The 20,103-nt window shown below is 34.8% G+C and overlaps 1 protein-coding gene across 1 annotated transcript in view; it reads right to left on the minus strand.

The window, feature by feature from the left end:
- Positions 1 to 20,103, minus strand: part of SCN9A (sodium voltage-gated channel alpha subunit 9) — a 153,050-nt gene that overhangs the window by 20,265 nt on the left and 112,682 nt on the right. Inside the window, exons 18-21 of the mRNA XM_007183216.2 lie at positions 16,291 to 16,411; positions 7,039 to 7,193; positions 3,720 to 3,893; positions 911 to 1,033 (exon numbers count right to left, since the gene is read on the minus strand). Of these exons, the coding sequence (XP_007183278.2) occupies positions 911 to 1,033; positions 3,720 to 3,893; positions 7,039 to 7,193; positions 16,291 to 16,411 (573 nt within the window). The remainder of the gene's footprint in view (positions 1 to 910; positions 1,034 to 3,719; positions 3,894 to 7,038; positions 7,194 to 16,290; positions 16,412 to 20,103) is intronic.

The following is a 20,103-nucleotide window of genomic DNA, read 5'->3' on the forward strand; positions in this document are numbered from 1 at the left end:
TAGGAAGGATGCTCAATTATACCTGGTGGTGGACAGACAAGGCACATTTAAACCGAGGCTTAAAGGATGAGTAGGTATTTACTATATTGATGAGTTAGGGTTGAGATAGGGCAGGGAGAAACATTCCTGGCCAAGAGAATGGAGGCATGAGAAAGCAGGAATATATCTGGAGAAGAAGAAATTCAAGGAGAGGAGCAACAAATGAGGATATAGACTCATTAGAGAAAATAAAGAATGGATTTTATGAAGAAGTTGCTGGTTTAATACAGCCCTAAAGCTAAGTTGCTGGTAGTCATTATTTATCTCACCTTGTTTGTTTCTGCAAAATGAATCTCTTTTCAGGTACTATGCTGCCTACTGCAAATTAAGTAAAATCAGAGCTTTAGTTTTCTCAAATACAATTTGGAGCTATTTCCACTTTCACTGAGCCATGTATTTAAAGAATGAAATTAAAAGTGATGCCTGATGCTACTTCACTTCTCTGTCTTTTCTTATGCCCCACACCCAGGGTAGTTCCTTTAAAAAAAGTTTGAGCACCTGATAAAGGCAAGTCCTTCATGACTTATATATGAGAGATGCTGTCAGGACTAATAGTGTCCCCTTCACCTGAGTTTCCTAGCATAGGAAAGATTGTCATTTAGGAAGGGAAAAGTCACTTATTTGAATCACTGCCTCACAATATAATATGGACGCATTACTGTACTTGATTTAGTCTTTGTTAGACAATAGGCACTGAAACACTGCATGTATATGCACATGTATACATACTTATATACATAAACAGCCCATATATACGTATATATATGCATGTGTGTGTAAACAGTCCATAATTCCTACATACCCATGTTTTCATATTTTACACTCCATTAAGAAATATGAATATTATATTAGAAGTTTAGTATTTTCTTACCCTCATTCCTTCAAATCTAGATAAAGCTCTCAGAGGTCTTAAAGCTCTAAGTGTCCGAAGGGATTTAATGGGGCCAAGGTCTGAGTAGCCAAGAGCGTTTGCGACCAAAGTAACCAAAGAAACCTAAAAAAGAAGAAAAATTTCATTAATCATTTCAATGAAATAATAAAGCATGAAGAGAAAAAGTCAATTTCAAAGATCACTAAGAGCAGTTCAACAAGAACAATATGATTTTATACATAAAGTTATCTACTTATTGTCTAAAAATTGGATAAGATAGATGCTTTTTAAAGGAAATAGATTTAAAGGAAAGTTAACCTAAATAAGATGAAATAATAGAAGGAAAGTAAGTTATTTCTTATATCTGAATAAAAAAAAACACACATGCTTTTCACACTTTTGTAGTCAATGGTTTTGTACTTGCTTATTAATCCTGAACATTTAATTAAAGCAACTATCAAAATTTCAATTGGAATAAAGCCCAGGGCATAACGAAGTGTGTGATTCTGAAGCTAAGTTAAAAGAGTGTGGCAATCACTCAACCAAATCTAAGTCCCAGTATAGAGCTTTTTCAAAAGCACTCTGAAGACTTATGACTTTGAGATGAGGCAAATTCCCCAGAAGATTATTCTGACCTACAGTTTCTCAGAATTGGCACCAAAGATCTTCCTATCAATAATTAGTGGGAGAAAATCTCAATTGTACTGAAGACAGCACACAAGTAGGTGATCTCACTGGCTTCACCATTAACATAGACACACAAGAACTTCGTCATGTTAGACGGACCCTCTACAATCACCATAACCAGTATCCAACAGAAATTTGTGTTCTTATAGTAAGTTATCTCAGAAGAAAGAACATGGACAGAAGTAAAATCAATACATGTTTTGGTAAGGAGCAATGAGCTCTTCAATGACCCAAGATCTGGATTGGTAAATGTATTCAGTCTTTGAGTAAGTTCCATTTAAAATATCCATTGTTTCACACTGCGTGCAGCAGGAGGCAATGCCTAAGAACAATGTCTGCAATGCAGTTGATTGGAATTAAGTAATGACTGAAAGATTGAAGTTTTCCAGGGAAGATTAGGAACAACTGGAGAGTCAAGTTCCTTATGTTTAACTATTGAAGGAGTAGAAAAATTTATTGCTTGCAAGTTCACTACTGCTGCTATCAGAAACACAGTGAACTGATTTTTGAATCAGGATGTGTTGAAGTGTTTTGCTCTCATACAGTTACTTCTAAATGTCTCACTAAATGTAACATAACTCTTTGTTTTTAGGTCTTCATGCTATGCATTCAGAATTACTAACTAATCCTCAGTATCACTCTTAGATTGACCCAGTCATTCAGGTCCATTATTTCCCACTTACGTATGCTTAAAAAAATGTGTATTTTTTAATCAGAATAATAAATGTTCCTTTTTAATCAGAAAATAATAAAGGTTTAAAATGTCTATTATAATTTGAATAACCCCTAAGGAAATGGTTAACCTGATCTCCAAACCATTGTTAAATGAGTGTTATTATATTGAATATATGTAGTCTGTAACTGAGAACATATGTATATGCATATATTTATTTATCTATTTATGTATACATGTGTATGTGCATGATATATGCCCCTATTGATGAATAATGCTCAGTCAAGTAAGTTTCAACTAATCAGGAAGCTTGCAGAAATCAAACAAATCCATCCTCTGAATATCAAATCAAAAGAATATCAAATCAGGTTCTGAAACCTGAATATGTACCAGAATCATCTGGAGAGCTTATTACAAGAATTTCCTGGGTCCCAACACCAGAGTTTCTGATTTAGTAGCACTTGAGTGGGACCTGAGAATTTGTATCTACAACAAGTTCCCACCCACATGTGCCAATGTTGTTGGTTCAGGGATTACACTCTGAGAGCAACTGTGCTAGATAAATTTCTCAATTTTTGAGAAATAAAAAAAATCTCAGCTCCTCCCCAAAATCCACATGCTTAGATTTGCACCTCTATCAGCAAGAAAACTGAGTGGAGTTTTGCTCTCTCTGTTGCATTATGAAAACATTATATATATATAATATAATTATATGCGTTATGTGTGTGTATATGTATATATATATATACACAAACACACACATATATATATAATTTATTTAGTTTTTTCAAAATATTAAATATTTCAAATTGAAGCTATATAACTTCCCTGAATTCTGCATATTACATACCCCTAAATACTGAGAAGCACTACTTTAGATTTTCAAATACAAAAAAATTTCATTATTAAATAGCCATATCTCTTTCTTAACTAAAAATAAATTCAACTCTACTTGTAAACTTTTTTTTTAATCTGAGAGATGAAAAGAACACTGACAATATTTTTAAAAGTTTCTGAATATCATATATTTTATAATTTTTAAAAGATGCAATCATATTTACAGGTTAAGAGAAAAGAAATAATCTACATTCCTTCTATTATTTCTTCTTATTTTGGTTATCCTTTTTTTAAAACTATTGTATTACAAAAGTGTTCATCTTAACATGCATTTTTCTAGGCACTAACTATGTAATGTATATGAAAAAAAGGTGAATCAAAAAATAATCAAACATGAAATCATTAACATAAAGTATCAAAAATTAAATATCTCATAGAGGAAGTCTGAGAGAACATAGGAGATATAACGTATAGCTATGCCTGCCTTGGAAAAAAAAATCTTTTTGCATATTACCTATCTAAATATGATAATATTTAACATTAGTGAAGGTTTTTGAAAAAACTTATTTGTAAGAATAAATCTCCTTTTAAAATTTACTCAGAAGTACCTACATCGACAATTAAGAAATCCAGCCAACACCAGGCATTGGTGAAATAGGTTTTATAACCATATGCTATCCATTTTAGAAGCATTTCCAGAATAAAGATGTAAGTGAATATCTTGTCAGCATACTCCAGGATAATCTTAATGGTCTTTTTCTTTTCAATATATATATCTTCAAAAGCCTGTGAAAATAATATTCAGATTTAAATTTGCTACAACTTAAAGCTTATGATTCATGACAAAAACAGGAAATGAAATTCTGATAAAGAGACCACTGAGATATAATACTATTACAGGCCAGCTGTCTTTCTTCTGGTTTACAGTTACTGTGTAACACTTAGTTCTAGCCTTTGCACCAGTGCAGGGGGCTGATCACCAGAGGTCAAGAGAAAGAGAGTGAAAAAGAATGAAATTATTTATTGTCCCCTAAAAGAACCATGATCTCTGACACATTCAGGGATTTCCACTCATCTGATTCCCCTTTTATCCTCCTTCAAATTAGGTAAGTCCTAGTAATTTAAGACTTGATTCCAGGGTCAGCCCCTTTTATAAATCTCTCTAACCCTGCACTCTACTTTGACACAGAAGTAGGATTTAAGCCCTCTCCTTCAGCTCTTATGTGCCTGTACATTCCCAGTGCCTAGCACTGTGTCAAGAACACAGCAGGAAAGGTTTGCTAAATGAATGAATGCAGTAGCTTAATAGGGCTATAGAACACAGAAGATGGCCTGACCTAAACAGGTCTAAAGTATTAGATTTTTCTCTTTCAAGTTTAAACAACATTCACTTTGTTGGAGAAAATGAAAGCAAAAGGACCTGTATCCTTGGTGGTAACACTGGACTACCTGTCCACAGTCATGGGCTTGTGCATTCTTATTCTTCTTATTCCAAGTTCTTATATCAATACTTTAAAAATGATCCTTAGCACTTTTGGAGAAATGTAATCCTCAATATTGAAGAAAACAGAGAAGTTGGAACAGAGAGAATGGACAGATCCATGAAGATGCTGAGAGAAGGTTCTACCAGCTAGCAGAGGTTCTGAAAGACAATGGAACTAAAAGGCAAGAACTGAAGTCCAGCCCTCAGGACTCTTCTGCTTCCCTTCTCCGAGTTCTGGAGGAATCGGGCAAGCTACCTAAACAAACTCTGGCAATGCCTCAGTCCTTGAAATGCGAAGACAAGGAAGGGGCTTGATAACAAAGAAGAGTACACCTTGTTCCAACCCATGGAGCCTTAAGCAGGATTCTGCCTGCAGAGATCCTACCTTCTAGAACTAATCTTGTGGATGAGGGAACAAGGAGGCAAGGAGGTCGCTGTGCGAGCTCGGCCAAATCTGAGGCATAGGCCTCCCTGTTACTTATTTCGGTCACCACTCATTTGTTTCTCCCCTTTCTGAGGACCCACAACACAGTGAAAAGATACTGTGGCTTTGAATTTAGACTTCAGTTATACCTCTGCCATTTACTAGCTTTGGGACATTAGCAACTTTTAAAACTCTGCACCCAGCTTTCTCATTGGTAAAATGAGCAAAATACTATAATCTCACAAGATGTTTGAAAATTAAAGAAGAAAACCTATATAAAGATCTTGAAACACAATAAATATGTACTCAGTTGGAGCTATTACTTTTTATTTATTTTTATTATTAATTAAGGTACTATTCATTAAGTAAGGTATTTAAAAAATCTAGTTCAGTTAGCAAACTCCCTGAGTGAAAACACCAGTTTCTTGAAATACATTTCCCTTTTCTTCCTTATATGATACATTTGAATTTCAGTTTTGAGAATGGCCCTCCCGCAAAATGTCATCTTCCTTTTTAGACAATTTGAACAAGGGATTACTCTAACCTTTTCTTTAATTTTTGGTAATCTCCTTTCTAAAAGTCTCAGTCACATATGTGACTCAACATGACTCATCAACTTCCTCAGTTATTAGGAATACAAGAAAATGTAGATGTTATCGAGGCTCCTACTTGCATTCCACCAGATAAACAGAGCAGCATTTTTCTTATTACATCTTCTGTTTTCGGATAGGAAATTTGTTGGCAGAGGCAGTGCGCTGTGCGCCCTGAGCATCTCTGCGTGTTCCTGTTGGGCAGGCCAAGAACCCAAGGCCCTGACTGCTCCTTATCCAGGTCCTTTCTTAGGGTTGTTTTTGCAACAAGCAACCTTGAGGGATGAGGTAGCGTCTCCTTCTGGGACAAAGAGCAAGTCTGCTTATTGCTTGCTATAAAAGGATGGGTTCCCTAAGCTCAGTGCTTCTCAGCTGTGATGCTAACACACTGTATGTGTACTGTTCATTTGAGTCCCTGTTATGCCCTCACTGGACTTGGGGACAAAGGGAACCAACACACATATGCTAAAGTTCGTGCTCCTTTCTATGCCGTGAGTAATTTGTCCCTGACTCGGAAGCCTCCCATCTTCCACCAGCATCCACGAAACAGTAACAGGTTAACTTTCGTAAGTGAAATCAAATCCCAGATCCATAAACCTGTCTAAGAGGAAACTTACAAAGTTCTTGACTATTCTGTTTTTAGTAAAATGGAACGTCCAGTGGTATCTTTAGCTGGAACTGGGCTTTTCTAATGGCTCATCTATATTCGTGTCAACAGGAGAGAAAAGCAAACAAGAAAAGGCTCAGGGAGCTTCTGACTCTCCCAGATCCCTCTCAAACCTCAGAGAAGGCACTTGGCACAAGTACAAGAATGACAGACCTATCCCATTTTCACCCTAAAACTACAGTCTATTTTCCCTTACGCAAGATGCTTCATAAGCTGACACTGCCTATCTTTGTCACAGTATCTCTGGTCACCACCCACCTGCCTGGATTTGCTCTTCCTCCCATGACACCTTCTATAGTTTGGGAACTGTTAATTTCCTGAATGTCTCATGCTATTTTATGCTTCACTCCCCTCAGGCCACCTACCTGGCTGGAAAATTCCTATTCATCTTTCTAGATCTTGCAAAACATCATCTACCGTTCTGAAATCCCAAGCAGACAACTCTTCCTGCTCCAGAGCTTAATCATGCATATACTTCACTTACAAACATATCCCAATTCTGTATCACTTGTGCCTCTCACTTCCCTAATGCTCTCTGAGCTCCTTGAGAAAAGCACCTGGATCTTATTCAACTTTGCATTCAGGGCAGCAAGAATAATGCCAGGCATGGAGTAAATATTTACTGAGCTAAGTAAAATTTTGTCCTTGGGACTGATCAGAGGGATTAATTTTTAAGTAAAACCATCTGCCATGATATTTTTATCTTCAATTCATCTATTAAAAATAATGACTTAATTGATTTAAGCCTTAGATGTCAGATCACTTACCAGAGCACCACTGCTGAGCAGGATCATGAGAACAATGAAGCTTTCAAACCAACTGTGCTCAACTATCCGATAGCAGGTCTTCCTGATGTTCCACCAGATTTTTCCTTTCCCTGATTCTGTGTTAATTTGGCAGCATGGGAGCCTCCGCACACAACCTGGCAAGAAAGACATGCATGTAAAATCTGGATATTCAGAATACATAAAATACTTAACATACATCATTTAATGCAAAGCGCTCCTACGATAGTTCCTCAACCAAATAATTTCTAACACTTACACCTGAAGCTTCAAATAGTTTCAACTTGGATGCTGCCTTTTCTCATCTCTTAACTCTCCCTGGTGTTTTCTTAATACTTGTATCAGTAATTTCGAACTTGGGATGTATTCGTGTTTTCTGTTCTTCCCTAGTTTCTCATCAATCTCCTCTACAGTGTTTAAACCACATATTGTTCTTTTTATTACTGCAGCCCTAATGCAATCCTAATACACAATGAGCAGTAAATAATTACTGGTTAACGAATGAACTAAAATCTCAAGACAAAAATGCATTTCATGGCCTTCTTGATACGAATTTAGTCTACAGTCTGGTGCTGTTTCAACTCCTCTATAAAACACCCTTTGAGAAAGCATTCTATGTAATACTTTAAAAATTAGTAGAAAGTCCTATAATTCAGTTTAAAAGAAACAGATCTTGATTACAAGAATCAGATGAAACTGTTTCAAGTACTATAAGTTAAAAACAAATCTGACTTTGGAATCCCAGATGCAAAACACACTGCTATAAAAAACTGAAGAATATTTTATTTAAAGTTGTTTAGGTTAATTCATTCATATCCCCATCAAACATTTATTGATTAACCTTTTACTCAGCTGTGTACATAGTTTCTTCTCCTCAAGATATCTATTACTGGTTTTTGGTTAGGCGGCTAGATATAGAAATAAATTACTATAACTGGATAATGCAACTAAAATGACAGATATGCTGGGGTTATGTTTGATAGCTTGGAAGAAATTCACCTAACCTGGCTTATTTGTTGAGAAAGTGAGGTCAGAGGAGGTTTTCTGGAAGAGGTGGGACCTGAATTGAATCAAAGTATTAGCCAAAAAGAGTGGAGTGGAATTCCAGGCCAAGAGGCAGCAAAATGTGCTGTGTACAGGACTTACAAGTAGTTCAGAATTTTGATGAAAGCAAACTGCACAGAAAAGGGATGGATGAGAGATAAGGTAGAGAAACTGGTCAGATTATGGAAAGCATTTTCTCCCACCTTAAGGAGTTTGGCTATATCCTAAATCCTAATGAGGAGTAAATGAAGGGTTGTAAGCAGAAAATTACATAGGAAGATTGTAATTTAAATAGATGTCGCCAGCAACTGTGGAGGATAAGTTGGAAGAGAAGAATAAGGAGGGGTGGGGGGCAAAGAAAGACCCAGAGCTAGAAAACCAGTTAGGGTCTGGTTCAGTATCCCCAACAAGAAGGATAGATTTGGGCAGCTCTGGTTAGGAACTAGAGCAATAACAGAGTCAAGACATATTTGGCAGGTAAAATCAGCACATTTGCTGACTGATTGGATATGGGATGTAAGAGGAAGGGAGAAGCCCAGACAACTGGGTGGATGTCAGTAATGAAATGAAGACCACAGGAGCAGGAGCTGCTTGGGGCGATAATGAGTTTGAGATGCCAGTGAAACCTCTAAATACAGACATCCTGTAGATATTTGGAGGTGTGAATCTGAAGCTCAGGGGAAAAGTCTGGGCTGGAAAAGAATGTGTAGGAATCATTAGCACATATGTGTCAGCTGAGATCAGGACAGTTGTTGAGGTCACACACAAAAAAGTATTTAGGGTGAGGAGAGAAAAGGGTCGAGTCTGGAACATTCTGGGAGAGCAATATTAAGAGACAGAATTCAGTGGTGAGCTGGAGCCAACTCATACTGGCTCTTGACAACTTATTGTTAAATTGCCAGGAAATGTTGGTAGCCTGTTGTTAAATGCAGCTGTTATCAAAAATTAAATTGTATAAACTTAAAAATATAACTTACTTAAAAAAGTTAATAAGTACTAAAAATATATTACTCTAATAATTTTACTCTAAAAATATATTACTCTACATTTTACTATTATCTATGCTCTTGAGTATATTTAAGCATTCTATCTGGTTGGTAGAATATGTTATACTGTTGGGCTACAATGTATCTCTTCCCAACTCTGCATGCAGCAAAGTCACACCAGTAGTTTGAGATCAGCCATGGTGGGAATCTTTACAAAAGTCATCAAATGCTATAAATCCAGGCTTGTTGATTTTCTAGAGAAGAATTAAGAAAGTGATGGAGAAAATGTTAATAAAACTGGAAAAGTATGCCATATTGGTAGCCATTACACTGTGAATAGCACAAAAAATTGAGGAAATATTCTTTCAGTATTCGAATTCTATTATCTGATTCAGCAAAGATTTGTTCACATCACTGATGAGTCAAGTTCTGACATACAGCCTTTTTGTTTCACTCTCACCTTACTGATTAACGTAAATGAAAATACCAACCAACCTTCAGGTTAAAACTATACTTGTTCATCAGTTGCAACCACTGTTTATAAATATAAAATTTTGGCAAAATTCAACAAAAGCATTCTGTGGGAACCAATTAGCTATATGGAATGTTCAATGAAGGATGGTGATTATATTACTGCCTGTAAATTGTGTACCACATATCCTTTATATCAGTAAAATATATGGTAAACTGATGGATGTATGCATACTTTGTTTTTCTTGAAGAACTGGTTGTTAAACATTTACCTGTCCACCACTGGGAAAGGTGGAAGATGAGAAAACCCTGAAGGAGGTGACAAAGTTGGGGTGGGGAAAATGTAGAAGAGGCTGCAGTAAAAGAAAAGTCAGGGAAGAGTTTCATGAAGGACTGGTGAACACAGCTATGACCAAGAGAGTCTCAGAGAGAGAATGATTGAAATTAAAAAAAAATTAAAGTTGATTAAAAAATAAACAATCAAAATTACTTAAAAAAAGGAAGAATTTAAAAAGAGGAACTACAGTGAATTCTTCTCTTAAAATTTTTAGATCAAAAACCTCGTTTGGAGGGAATGTAGAAGGTGGGAAAGCAAGAATGAACAGCACTTTTTGGAGGCTTGTTTTAGAAGTTTGCAAGTTAGGCACTCTAAAAATAATTTACTTGTCTATAAAACAATATATTTCATTAAAAATATTGAGCCTATCAAGTAATAACTTCATATAATCATAAGCTGTCTGTCCTGAAACAACAAAGCTATATAATTCTCTTGATGAAATACATTTTTTGGACAATGTCTTGTTATGGTTTCTTTTACGATTATGTAGAGAAATTAGTTCATTGATCCTTAATACGAGGTATCTCCTAGTACTTTAATTTCCAGTTTTATAGAAATGTAGCAAGTTATGTTTTTCTCCCAAGTCTGACATTTTTGCTAACAATTTTATGTGTTCTTGTCCTTTCTCTCTGGAAACTTCTAAGTTCCCAGAAGGCTGAACTGTGCCTGTTATGCCCTTTCTTTCTGCTCACAGTACTTACTACAATCCTCTACATAGATTCATATGCTGGGATAGTTGACTTAAAAGACATAACCCCCCCAAAAAAGAGTTCTAAAATCACCTAAGCATTAGTCATGATCTGAAGGGTCATGTCTTTGTGAATTCTAGAATTTACACAAAGTTTGGATGAAATAGAAAAAAAAAAAAACCAACTGGGGGAAAGGAAAATATACACATGGCTTCACTTATCCAATGTTATTACAGTTTACATGACCTCAGATCTCAAAGAATTTATCTTCATTGTATCTAAAACAATTACTTTATATCTCAAATGCATTTAGTAAAGAAAGAATACTTTATAAAATGATATGAAAAAATAGTAAAAGGTAAGGCCAAAAATTGACACCAGATCATCTTTTTCGGGGCAAAAGAAAACACCAGATAGAGTGGAAAAATTTAAGATGGATTTTTTTTTTATTAACTTAATGCTTGAGACTTTAGAACTTATCTTAAAAACAAAGATCTTGTGCAGAACAGAATCTATCTGCATCAAGTATAATTACCAGAGGAGAAAGTTATCTCTTTGGTTAAGAAGATTTTACTATTTGGGATTTCTTTTTGTAGGTCTTAAGGTTGAAGAGAAATATTATTCTTATGATTGAGGCAGGAAAAGGCACTATATATTCTAATTAGAAAAGTAAGTAAACTTTTTATCTGAGATGAAGGTTCGTAAGTATTTTCCTCAGGATTTATCACACCTCAGAGAGTTTCTCTCTTATTTTGAGGCAGAAGAATAGGACCACCGCCTGTCTAGCTTTTATGCAAAGGCATATCCCAAGAGATTTCCAACCTAGCTGGTTAGCAACGTTATCACACCTTCTTTTTTAAAAGGACTATTAATTAAATGTAAACACAGCAGAGAATGTCTCAAACATTTTAATAGGTCCCCATGGGTAAATGCTATTTCTTTTGGGTGGTTTCATTAATTTGCTCTTGTGATCCATTAAGTAAAATCTCTATTGTGTTTCATCATGTTAAACTAATGCTTTCAAATAAAAAAGAAACCACAGGCCTCTTCTAAGTTTAGCCATTAATAGAAATATAACAGCATGATCAGTATAATTAATATAAAAATTTATTAGGAAAACATGTCTTTTTTTAAACACTTCTTAAAAACTTCTAAATCCTTTATAACGAGTTTTTTGTCCACATTTTCCTTCCAAAAAAAGACAAAAATAGGCACAAAGGAGTTGGTTATTGTGTTACTAAAGTTAGAATTAGTTATTAGTTATTTTATAGGAAGTGGAACTCAGAACATTTTGGGGGAAAGTTGAGTTAGCTCCTCCTACTAAATTAATAGAAAATACATTATTTTAAGGAGAAGAGTGTGTCCTTCTCACACCCTAATCTTGATTTTGTGATTTACTAATTGTATAATCCAAAAGGAGTATAATATAAAACCAAGCAAAATCAAACAGTCATGTCATGTTCATAATTATATAGATTGCAAAGACATGTAGAATTAAGGATAGTGAAGAACAGTACCAGATCTGGGAAGGTACCTGAAGTCTTGAATGATAAAGCTAATGAAACAGAACTAAGGAAAAACACAGAATAAGAGGGAGGAGAAAAAGGTGAAGAGGAACAAGATGCAAATGAATAAAGTGATAGTTATGAAGTAAAAAAGGATCAATGGATGTGAGGCTATGAACAACAAAATCATTTTAGCATTCGTCTTCACTGAAACACAACTATTCTGATTTAACTCTCCCACTTCCTTTGATTTTCCTGCTGCCTTTCAGGTAACAGAAACCTCCAGAGGCCAAATGCTGCTCTAAATTGGCATTGGTTCTAGCGCAACACTTGTCAACCAATCACGACTTGGTAAGGGTAATTTCCACTATGAGTAAACAAGTTCCCAATTTTCCATCCTGTCAAGCCCACTTATTTTGAACTCTTCATGTGGAAACCATATATTTCCAGTTTCTTGAGGCCCCAAGCTTGGTGTCTTCTTTGACTCTTCTAAAGAGAAGAAAGCTTTAACACCCAGCATCGAATCCATCAGCAAATCCCTTCAGCTTTAACTTGAAAATATACTCAGAATATCATACTCTCACCATCCCCAATACTCTCACAGTAGTCTACACTCCCATCATCTCTCACCTGGATTACCGCAGGGACATCCAAGAGGTTTCCCAGCTTCTGCCCTTGCTATCCACCTATCTGCTCTTAAGATGGCATTTTGTGAGACTTCTAAATGAGATTCTTAGGTTTTTCAATGCTCTTGAGATCTGGCCTCTACTGTGTCTCTAACCTCAACTTCTACCACCCTTTCCACCTCTCAATCTGTTCTACTCATACCGGCCTCTTGATTTGGTTTTCAAATATGCATATCGCCACTTCAGGGCATGTGCCTTCATTACTCTGCTTAAAATACTCTTCCTTCATATATTTGCGTGGTCCACTTCAATCTTCTTCAGGTCTCTGATCAAATGTTATCTTTTTAGAAAGGCCTTCTCTGACCACTCTATTTGTACGAGAGTAGGCTTCTACCCCTCAATCTTAGTATTCCCATTTTCACTTTACTTCTCCATAGCATGTATCACTTATCAGACCTACTAAATATTTATATATTTATTTGGGTAAGAAACATTGTTTTTTTTCCCTGCTCTATCTCTGTCTAGCGCTCAGGTCTGGGCCTGGCAGACAGAAGGTATTTAACGATTATTTGTTGATTGGATAAAAGAATGAATAAGTGGATAAAGGGTTGAAGGGCTCAGAAAATTGGTTGCCCTGTTTTTATCAGGCTGAGCCTCTTAGCCCAGCAGGTCTGGTAAGTATAAAGTCTCGAGTGGAGCACAGCTGCTCAAAGTGATATGACTCAGAGATGTGTGTTTGCTAGTAGATATTCCTGTCATTAAAAAATATATATTTATCTGTTTATTTAAATTTTTATTGAGAACATACATACAGTGTAGTACACATATTTTAAGTATATATATTGATATTCTCATGTAACAGCCATGTAGGTCATGATATAACATTTCCAAGCACCCAGAAATCACCCTCATGCCCTTTCCCAATCTGTACCCCCTAAAGGTAACTACTAGTCTGACTTCTATCTTTGTAGATTGATTTTGTCTATTCTTCTCCTATTTTGCCCATTTTTTCCAGCTTTACTGAGGTATAATTGACAATTAAAAATTGTATATATTTAAGGTGTACAACTTGATGATTTGATATAGGTTTATACTGTGAAATAATCACCACACTCAAGTTAATTAAATTGCCATCACCTCACATAGTTACCAACTTCTTCTTTTTGGGTGGGTTGAGAACATTTAAGATCTACCCTCTTGGCAAATTTCAAGTACACAACACGGTATTGTTAACTATACTCATATTGTTGTCCATTAGATTTCCAGAATGCATTCATCTTGTACAACTGAAATTTTGGTTCTCAGTAAATTTTCAGTGGTCAAGACCACAATTCACTGAAAATGTGTTTCTATAATATCTCTTACACACTAGACTCAAATTAGAAGTTATGAATAATCTCAAAATCATTATATAAGTATTCTCATTGGTGTGTTATAGGATTAAAATAGCTTTTGTAAAGTTTGATCTCAGTAAGATAGCACCTACAGTCTGAAATAGCTTAGCATTAATACTTTCTGCAGAGGGTTTAAGTTTTTCTAAGGCCCTTCTCTGATATAGAGCCATAATTTGTTAGATAAGCCCAACTTCTTTCTGGTTATCCTAGAATTTTAAGTCAGGGTCATTCATAAAATGTGTGGAAGAAATCTGTACAAATTTAAGTTTACATGGTACTAGTCAATTTAATTTTATCGTGATGCTGAAATACATGATGATACTCTTAAATGCCTTTAACATGAACACTTCTAAAGAAAACTCCATGTGTTTTGCTTATAGTACTAATTTGAGTTAACACAAATTTCTATTAATTGGGTGTCACACTTTTTTGCTTCTCACGCACACAAAAAATGACATTTGGCTTTTATTTAAAGAGAATTCATGCATCCATTGTAGTTTGCAGATATCTTTATTTGCTGGTCATTTTGTTTACTGCATGAGTGTCATAGGAGACTGGTTGAGAAAATCTTGAAGAATGAAAGCGAGTCAGTGATTTCTACAAAAAAACACAAATGCTGAGAGTTTAAGTCCATGAGTAGATCATGAGTCATTAGCATCAAGGCTACCACTGCTTCTAGATAAAATTGCTAACAAAATACTTTAAAAACAATAAGGAAACTAGAAGGAGATGAAAGACAGTACTGTGCTAATTAATTTATTAATGCTATCTCATTTAATCTCCTCAACATCCCTATGATATGGATGTAAAATGTACCCATTTTACAGATGAGGCGTCTGAGGTATAAGACTAAAATGTGCTCAAGGTCTCATAGAGAGTTAGCAGTAGGCCAGTTAGAACTCATATTTATCACGCTCCAAAGCTTGTACAATAAATTATTGTATTACATTGCAACCCTACTCTAGGTTTGCGTTTTTACTTAGATGACACAATACTTGCTTAGAAAACTGCATATTTTCCCAAGTCAAGTTCAAAGTTACTGCTTTGAATAAAATCCCTGAAAAATTCCAGGAGTAGTAAGAAGTTCAGTAAGGTAGAAAGTGAAAAGGAATGAAAAGAGGCACTGTTAGAAAATAAGAGCCTGAGGCCAAATGTAAAGGGCCTTACATGCCAAGTTAAGGACTTCAGGTTTTGTCCTACCAATGGTTCTCAAATTTTAGTGTGCATCAGAATCCCCTGCAGGACTCGGACCCTATCTCCAGAGTTTCTGATCAACTTGTGTGTTTTGTGATCAACCTGTGGCTAGAAAGGGAGAGATTAGGACTGACTTAAAGTCGAGCTTGAGAGGCAAGATAGATCATGACATCACTAAATGTGATAGAGACTGGAGGAAGCTGTAGATTACATGTGGAAACCCCACTGAAGTTTGTTTTGAACTTATTCAACTGTTGTTTAAAGACAACAGATGGAGATGAGCAATGGGGAGCTGTAGGCAGATCTGGAACTTGAATGAAGTCAGGGGTAAAGATAAAGATGTAAGAGCAACAATACAGAAATGGTTGCTTACACCACAGACACGGACGAAACCACTTAGGGCTACAGAATAAGAAAAGTAGATAACCAAGCATCAAAATGTGGGCAAACGTCATTATTTAAGGTTTGTGCATAAAAAATAGTCACTAAAAGAAACAGGGGAACTCAGAATTCTCAGTGATGTAAAAGAAGAACAAAAATAGAGTGTGGCCTCTGAAACCAAGGGAAGGAAGAATTTTGAGACAGACTATGGTCAACTGTATCAAATGGTTTCCTGACAGAGTAGCTTCAGCTTTTGATGAAAAGGACAACAGTATCTACCCCATTAATTTGTTTACTGGTTCCATGGAGCTGGGAACATGAATTAAGGATCTAAATGAGAATATGAACATCTTTCAGTAAGTAGAGTGCTATATAGTATAACACCGTCACCGTCATAAATTACTGTTAGTAGCATATCATAAGTGTGGAAACTGAAGCTTAGAAAGCTCCAGCAACTTGCCCTTAGTCACAGAGCCATGACTGAATCAGCACTGGAATAGAGTCTTCTGACTTTTTACTCATCAACCCCCAGTAAGTATTAGGTTTTAAGACCAAAGCCAAAACACTAATAAATGGCTGCTAACCGAGGTCTCAATTTTTCTCTTACCATCTGTAAAACAGGCCTCTGGCTCATCTGAATTTACAGGCTCAGCCTCTGCTTCCTCTCCTTCTCCTGGCACAGGGTTATCAACTGTGCTGCACTCAGAGGAACTCGATCCATTCAGCCTCTAAAAAGAAATTCACCACCCCACCAGAGAGTTCATTTAGGGTTCATTCAAATCTTGCATTAAAACCATATTTGATAATCAGAGTCATGCAAAGTGTTATGAAAAAAGATTAGCAGTATGATGGCCATAAAAACATATAAACATACATTGAGGTCAGGTCACCTTACAATGCATCTGTGCTTGATCTTTCTATCTACACATCCTGTGAAAAATACATTTCCTTATTTTTAGTATGCTAACAAGTTATGGACAGAATCAGTCTTAAGATAATATTTTTATGTAAACTATAACATCTGCAAAGTATTGGCCACATTTTTATTTTGCTTTATGTTTAATATAAATTTGTATACACCAATAATTACTATTTTAGAACAACCAAGACCCTGATAGAAATAATATACAAGTGCCAAACTGCCAACACCTGATAATTGAAAGGTCAGATCTGACAACTGGCAGAAAAAGCTTGTTGGTACTTAAAAGTTTTAAAAAGAATAAAATCAGTGTAAAATGAAATCCAAACATATTTTTTCTATTAACACTTGGATTTGAGAATATGTATCAGGATGATATAGATAGAAGGCCTTTCATCAAAACAAAAAAAGTCAAATACTGTATTGGAATCAAAATGTCAAAGACCATAGCAATTATCTTATCCAATACCACCTATTTCAGTGATAGAATTTCAGGATACAGTAGGTCATAAATATTATTTATAATGTCAAGAGAGTGGCTACTAAAGTGAGTACCACATGCAAACTCTGAAACAAAGATTCCATGAAATTGAACATGGCAGACCAACACATGAGAGGAATGAACTCATTGTCATTATGATCATAGAACTGATCATAACACAAATTTTTCCCACCCAGAACTTTGTGATCAAACATGATGTTTACACACATACACATACACAGAAAGTTTTAGATAAAATACATACAGCAATTGTAGCAAAACTGTGTCAAATTTTCCTAATATTATTTTATAAGGGGTAGAGCAGCACATCAATGGAAGAGTTCAATTTTCATTCTCATTTGCTAAACGACATGTGAATATTGAAAACTACTAGTTATTATAGCATGTACTTCTCTTAATAAGATTACAGCTTTACTTGTTTTTTTTAAGAATAATTCAAACAAATGTAAGTGCTAAAAATGAGGAAATACTTATTTCATTTAAATTGATTCTTCCATCTATTGATTTGCATTAAGATCATAGGCCCAACCTAAAATATTAACTTTTAGAGAATGACTTTGGAAGCTAAAAGTATACTTTATGGGTACCACATTAAATTCTCAGTGCTATTATTATCACACAGTATTCAATATCGTAAAAAAGGCATTGATAAGAATTGAACATAAGGAATGATGTAAGCAAAGTGGTTTGTATAACTGAGGTAAAGAATTATGAACACTCTATTAAATTAATACTTCTAATCTACATTGGCATAGAAGTATTATTCCCACATAGTCAAAGAGTTTTAAAATATTATGTTATTAACAGTATCAATATGAAATTTCACTTAAGAAGCAGGTTATTTAAACTGATTGAATTCATCTAAAATTACTTTAAAATAAAGCAAATACAAATTACTTGTAAGACAATATCCTGTAAGACTTAAGGTTTTAAAATATATATTACTCCAGGAAACAATGGGGAAACTTATAATTATTAATATGTCCTATTGTGCCAATTACCACAAAAACCCATTTTAAGTACCATATCTAAAAGACTACAATTATTTGATGTCCTCAATTCTTGACCTTTCAGTTGCAAGTGAACTGTCGCTAGGGAATTGAAGGACAAGGCACTATGATTCTGTGGAGATGAGACCAAACATTTCCATGCTGAAAAAAAGTTATTGGCTTGAACTTTGAGGAAAAGCAGTGGGTGAAATAGCTGATAGAATACGAAGCTCCTCCCTGCTATTAGCCAAAATACTGACAACTAGGATATAGTTATAATGATTTTCTCTCACCTTGTAACAACTTTTAAATAAAATGTTTCAAATCTGCAGAACCCTGACGTTTGTTAAATTAATGAAAGCATCTTCAACCTCAACATTTGGTTTTCTCACTCTTTAAAAGAGCATTAACAAAGCAGACTTATGCCAAGTTAATTTATAAGTAAAAATTAAGATGATTTTATGACGTGTATTCTTGCCATTGAAGCCTTTCCCCCCCATCACTTTCATGGCAATTTTTTGTCAATTAAATTCGGAGTTTGGCTCGGATTTTACATCATAAATGACAGTTATTCAAAATTATTCCTCATTGGAACAGAAATTATCAAAATATTTAATATGAACTACAATTTGTATCACAAGCCAAATTCAATGTTTAGAATGTTTTTAGGAATTCAATGTTTTCCTGGGAATGCATTAAGTATTCACAAGTAGCTATTTCAATACTGTATATAATGTTAAATATTTATGGGCATGTCCTGGCAAATATAGACAGTTTAGTTTTAATCTATTCAGCTTTTAAACTTCATACCTACTAAAGCCGAAGTTTCTTTAACAGGGTCCAAAAAGGATATTTGTAAATAGAAAGGCTAACATCTATTACAAAGGTTTTCTCTTGAAGGTAAATTCTTTTAAATCTCATAGTAGGCATTGCTAGATTTAACTACTGAATCTTCTTTTATTCTTGTTTAGTATACAGTGAAGATCAAGTCAATCATTTGTATCATTTTATATAATTAATTATATGATTATTTTCATTTCTGTATACTCAATCATTTACTATTTAGTTTTCTTGTGATTTTGGAAATGGAAGAATAATTATACTATACTAAGAGCAGTGAAATAAATACTTCAGTATGAAAAAGTTCCCTTCTGGTTTTATAAATAGGTCATTTTAAAATTTCACGTCAATTTTATTTTTAGTAAAATGTGAAATAGTATAGAATAGGAAATATGCTATAGTTAGCATTCCTGCCTTTTTATTAAATAATATGGTATTGACTGTAGGTACTTCCTCATTTTTTTCTTTCTTTCCTTTAAATAAAACCTATATACACTTGATTCAAAAATTTCAAATGTACAATAGCATGTGACGAAAAATAGAAGTCCCCTCCACTCTCGCCCTGATTCTATTTCCTTTAGGTAATTACTATACTATATATATGTACTTTTTGACATATCTTTCTATATTCTTCAATGAGCATCCATGAAACACTGAAGTAGTTTTGAAACATCCTACTCTTGATTATAAACTTATGTAGCTATTTCACTACTGAAAATATGATCAAATTAAAGCTTAATTATTCTTTATGGATCTCCTTTTGATTGTCTTGAAGGTGTGTTTTCTACAACACTGCATATAAGTAGAAACTCTGTTAAATGTAGGTGTCATATGAAAAACTGCCCCAGGCTGGTCACTTACAAACTTGTTACTGTCATTTCCTGAAATAGGTGATCTCATTGTAAGCCTATTTGATGCTAGTATGGATGGGTTAATGCTAGTTGGTCATTTATTTCGAGAGGTATGAAGTAGGATTGTCTAATAACTTGACAATCTGGCACTCAAAATCAAAAACACTATCAACATATAGCAGCACTGTAGAAAACACAGAACTCAACAAAAGCCTTATTCAAAGAGGATGGTTGGTGTTGAAAACATCCCAAAGACGTCACGTTTAAAGTACGTGCTATAAGGCTGTTTGCTTCACACAACACAAGAAAGGTATTCTTT

Source organism: Balaenoptera acutorostrata, chromosome 8, assembly GCF_949987535.1.
Source record: "Balaenoptera acutorostrata chromosome 8, mBalAcu1.1, whole genome shotgun sequence".
NCBI lineage: Eukaryota > Metazoa > Chordata > Mammalia > Artiodactyla > Balaenopteridae > Balaenoptera > Balaenoptera acutorostrata.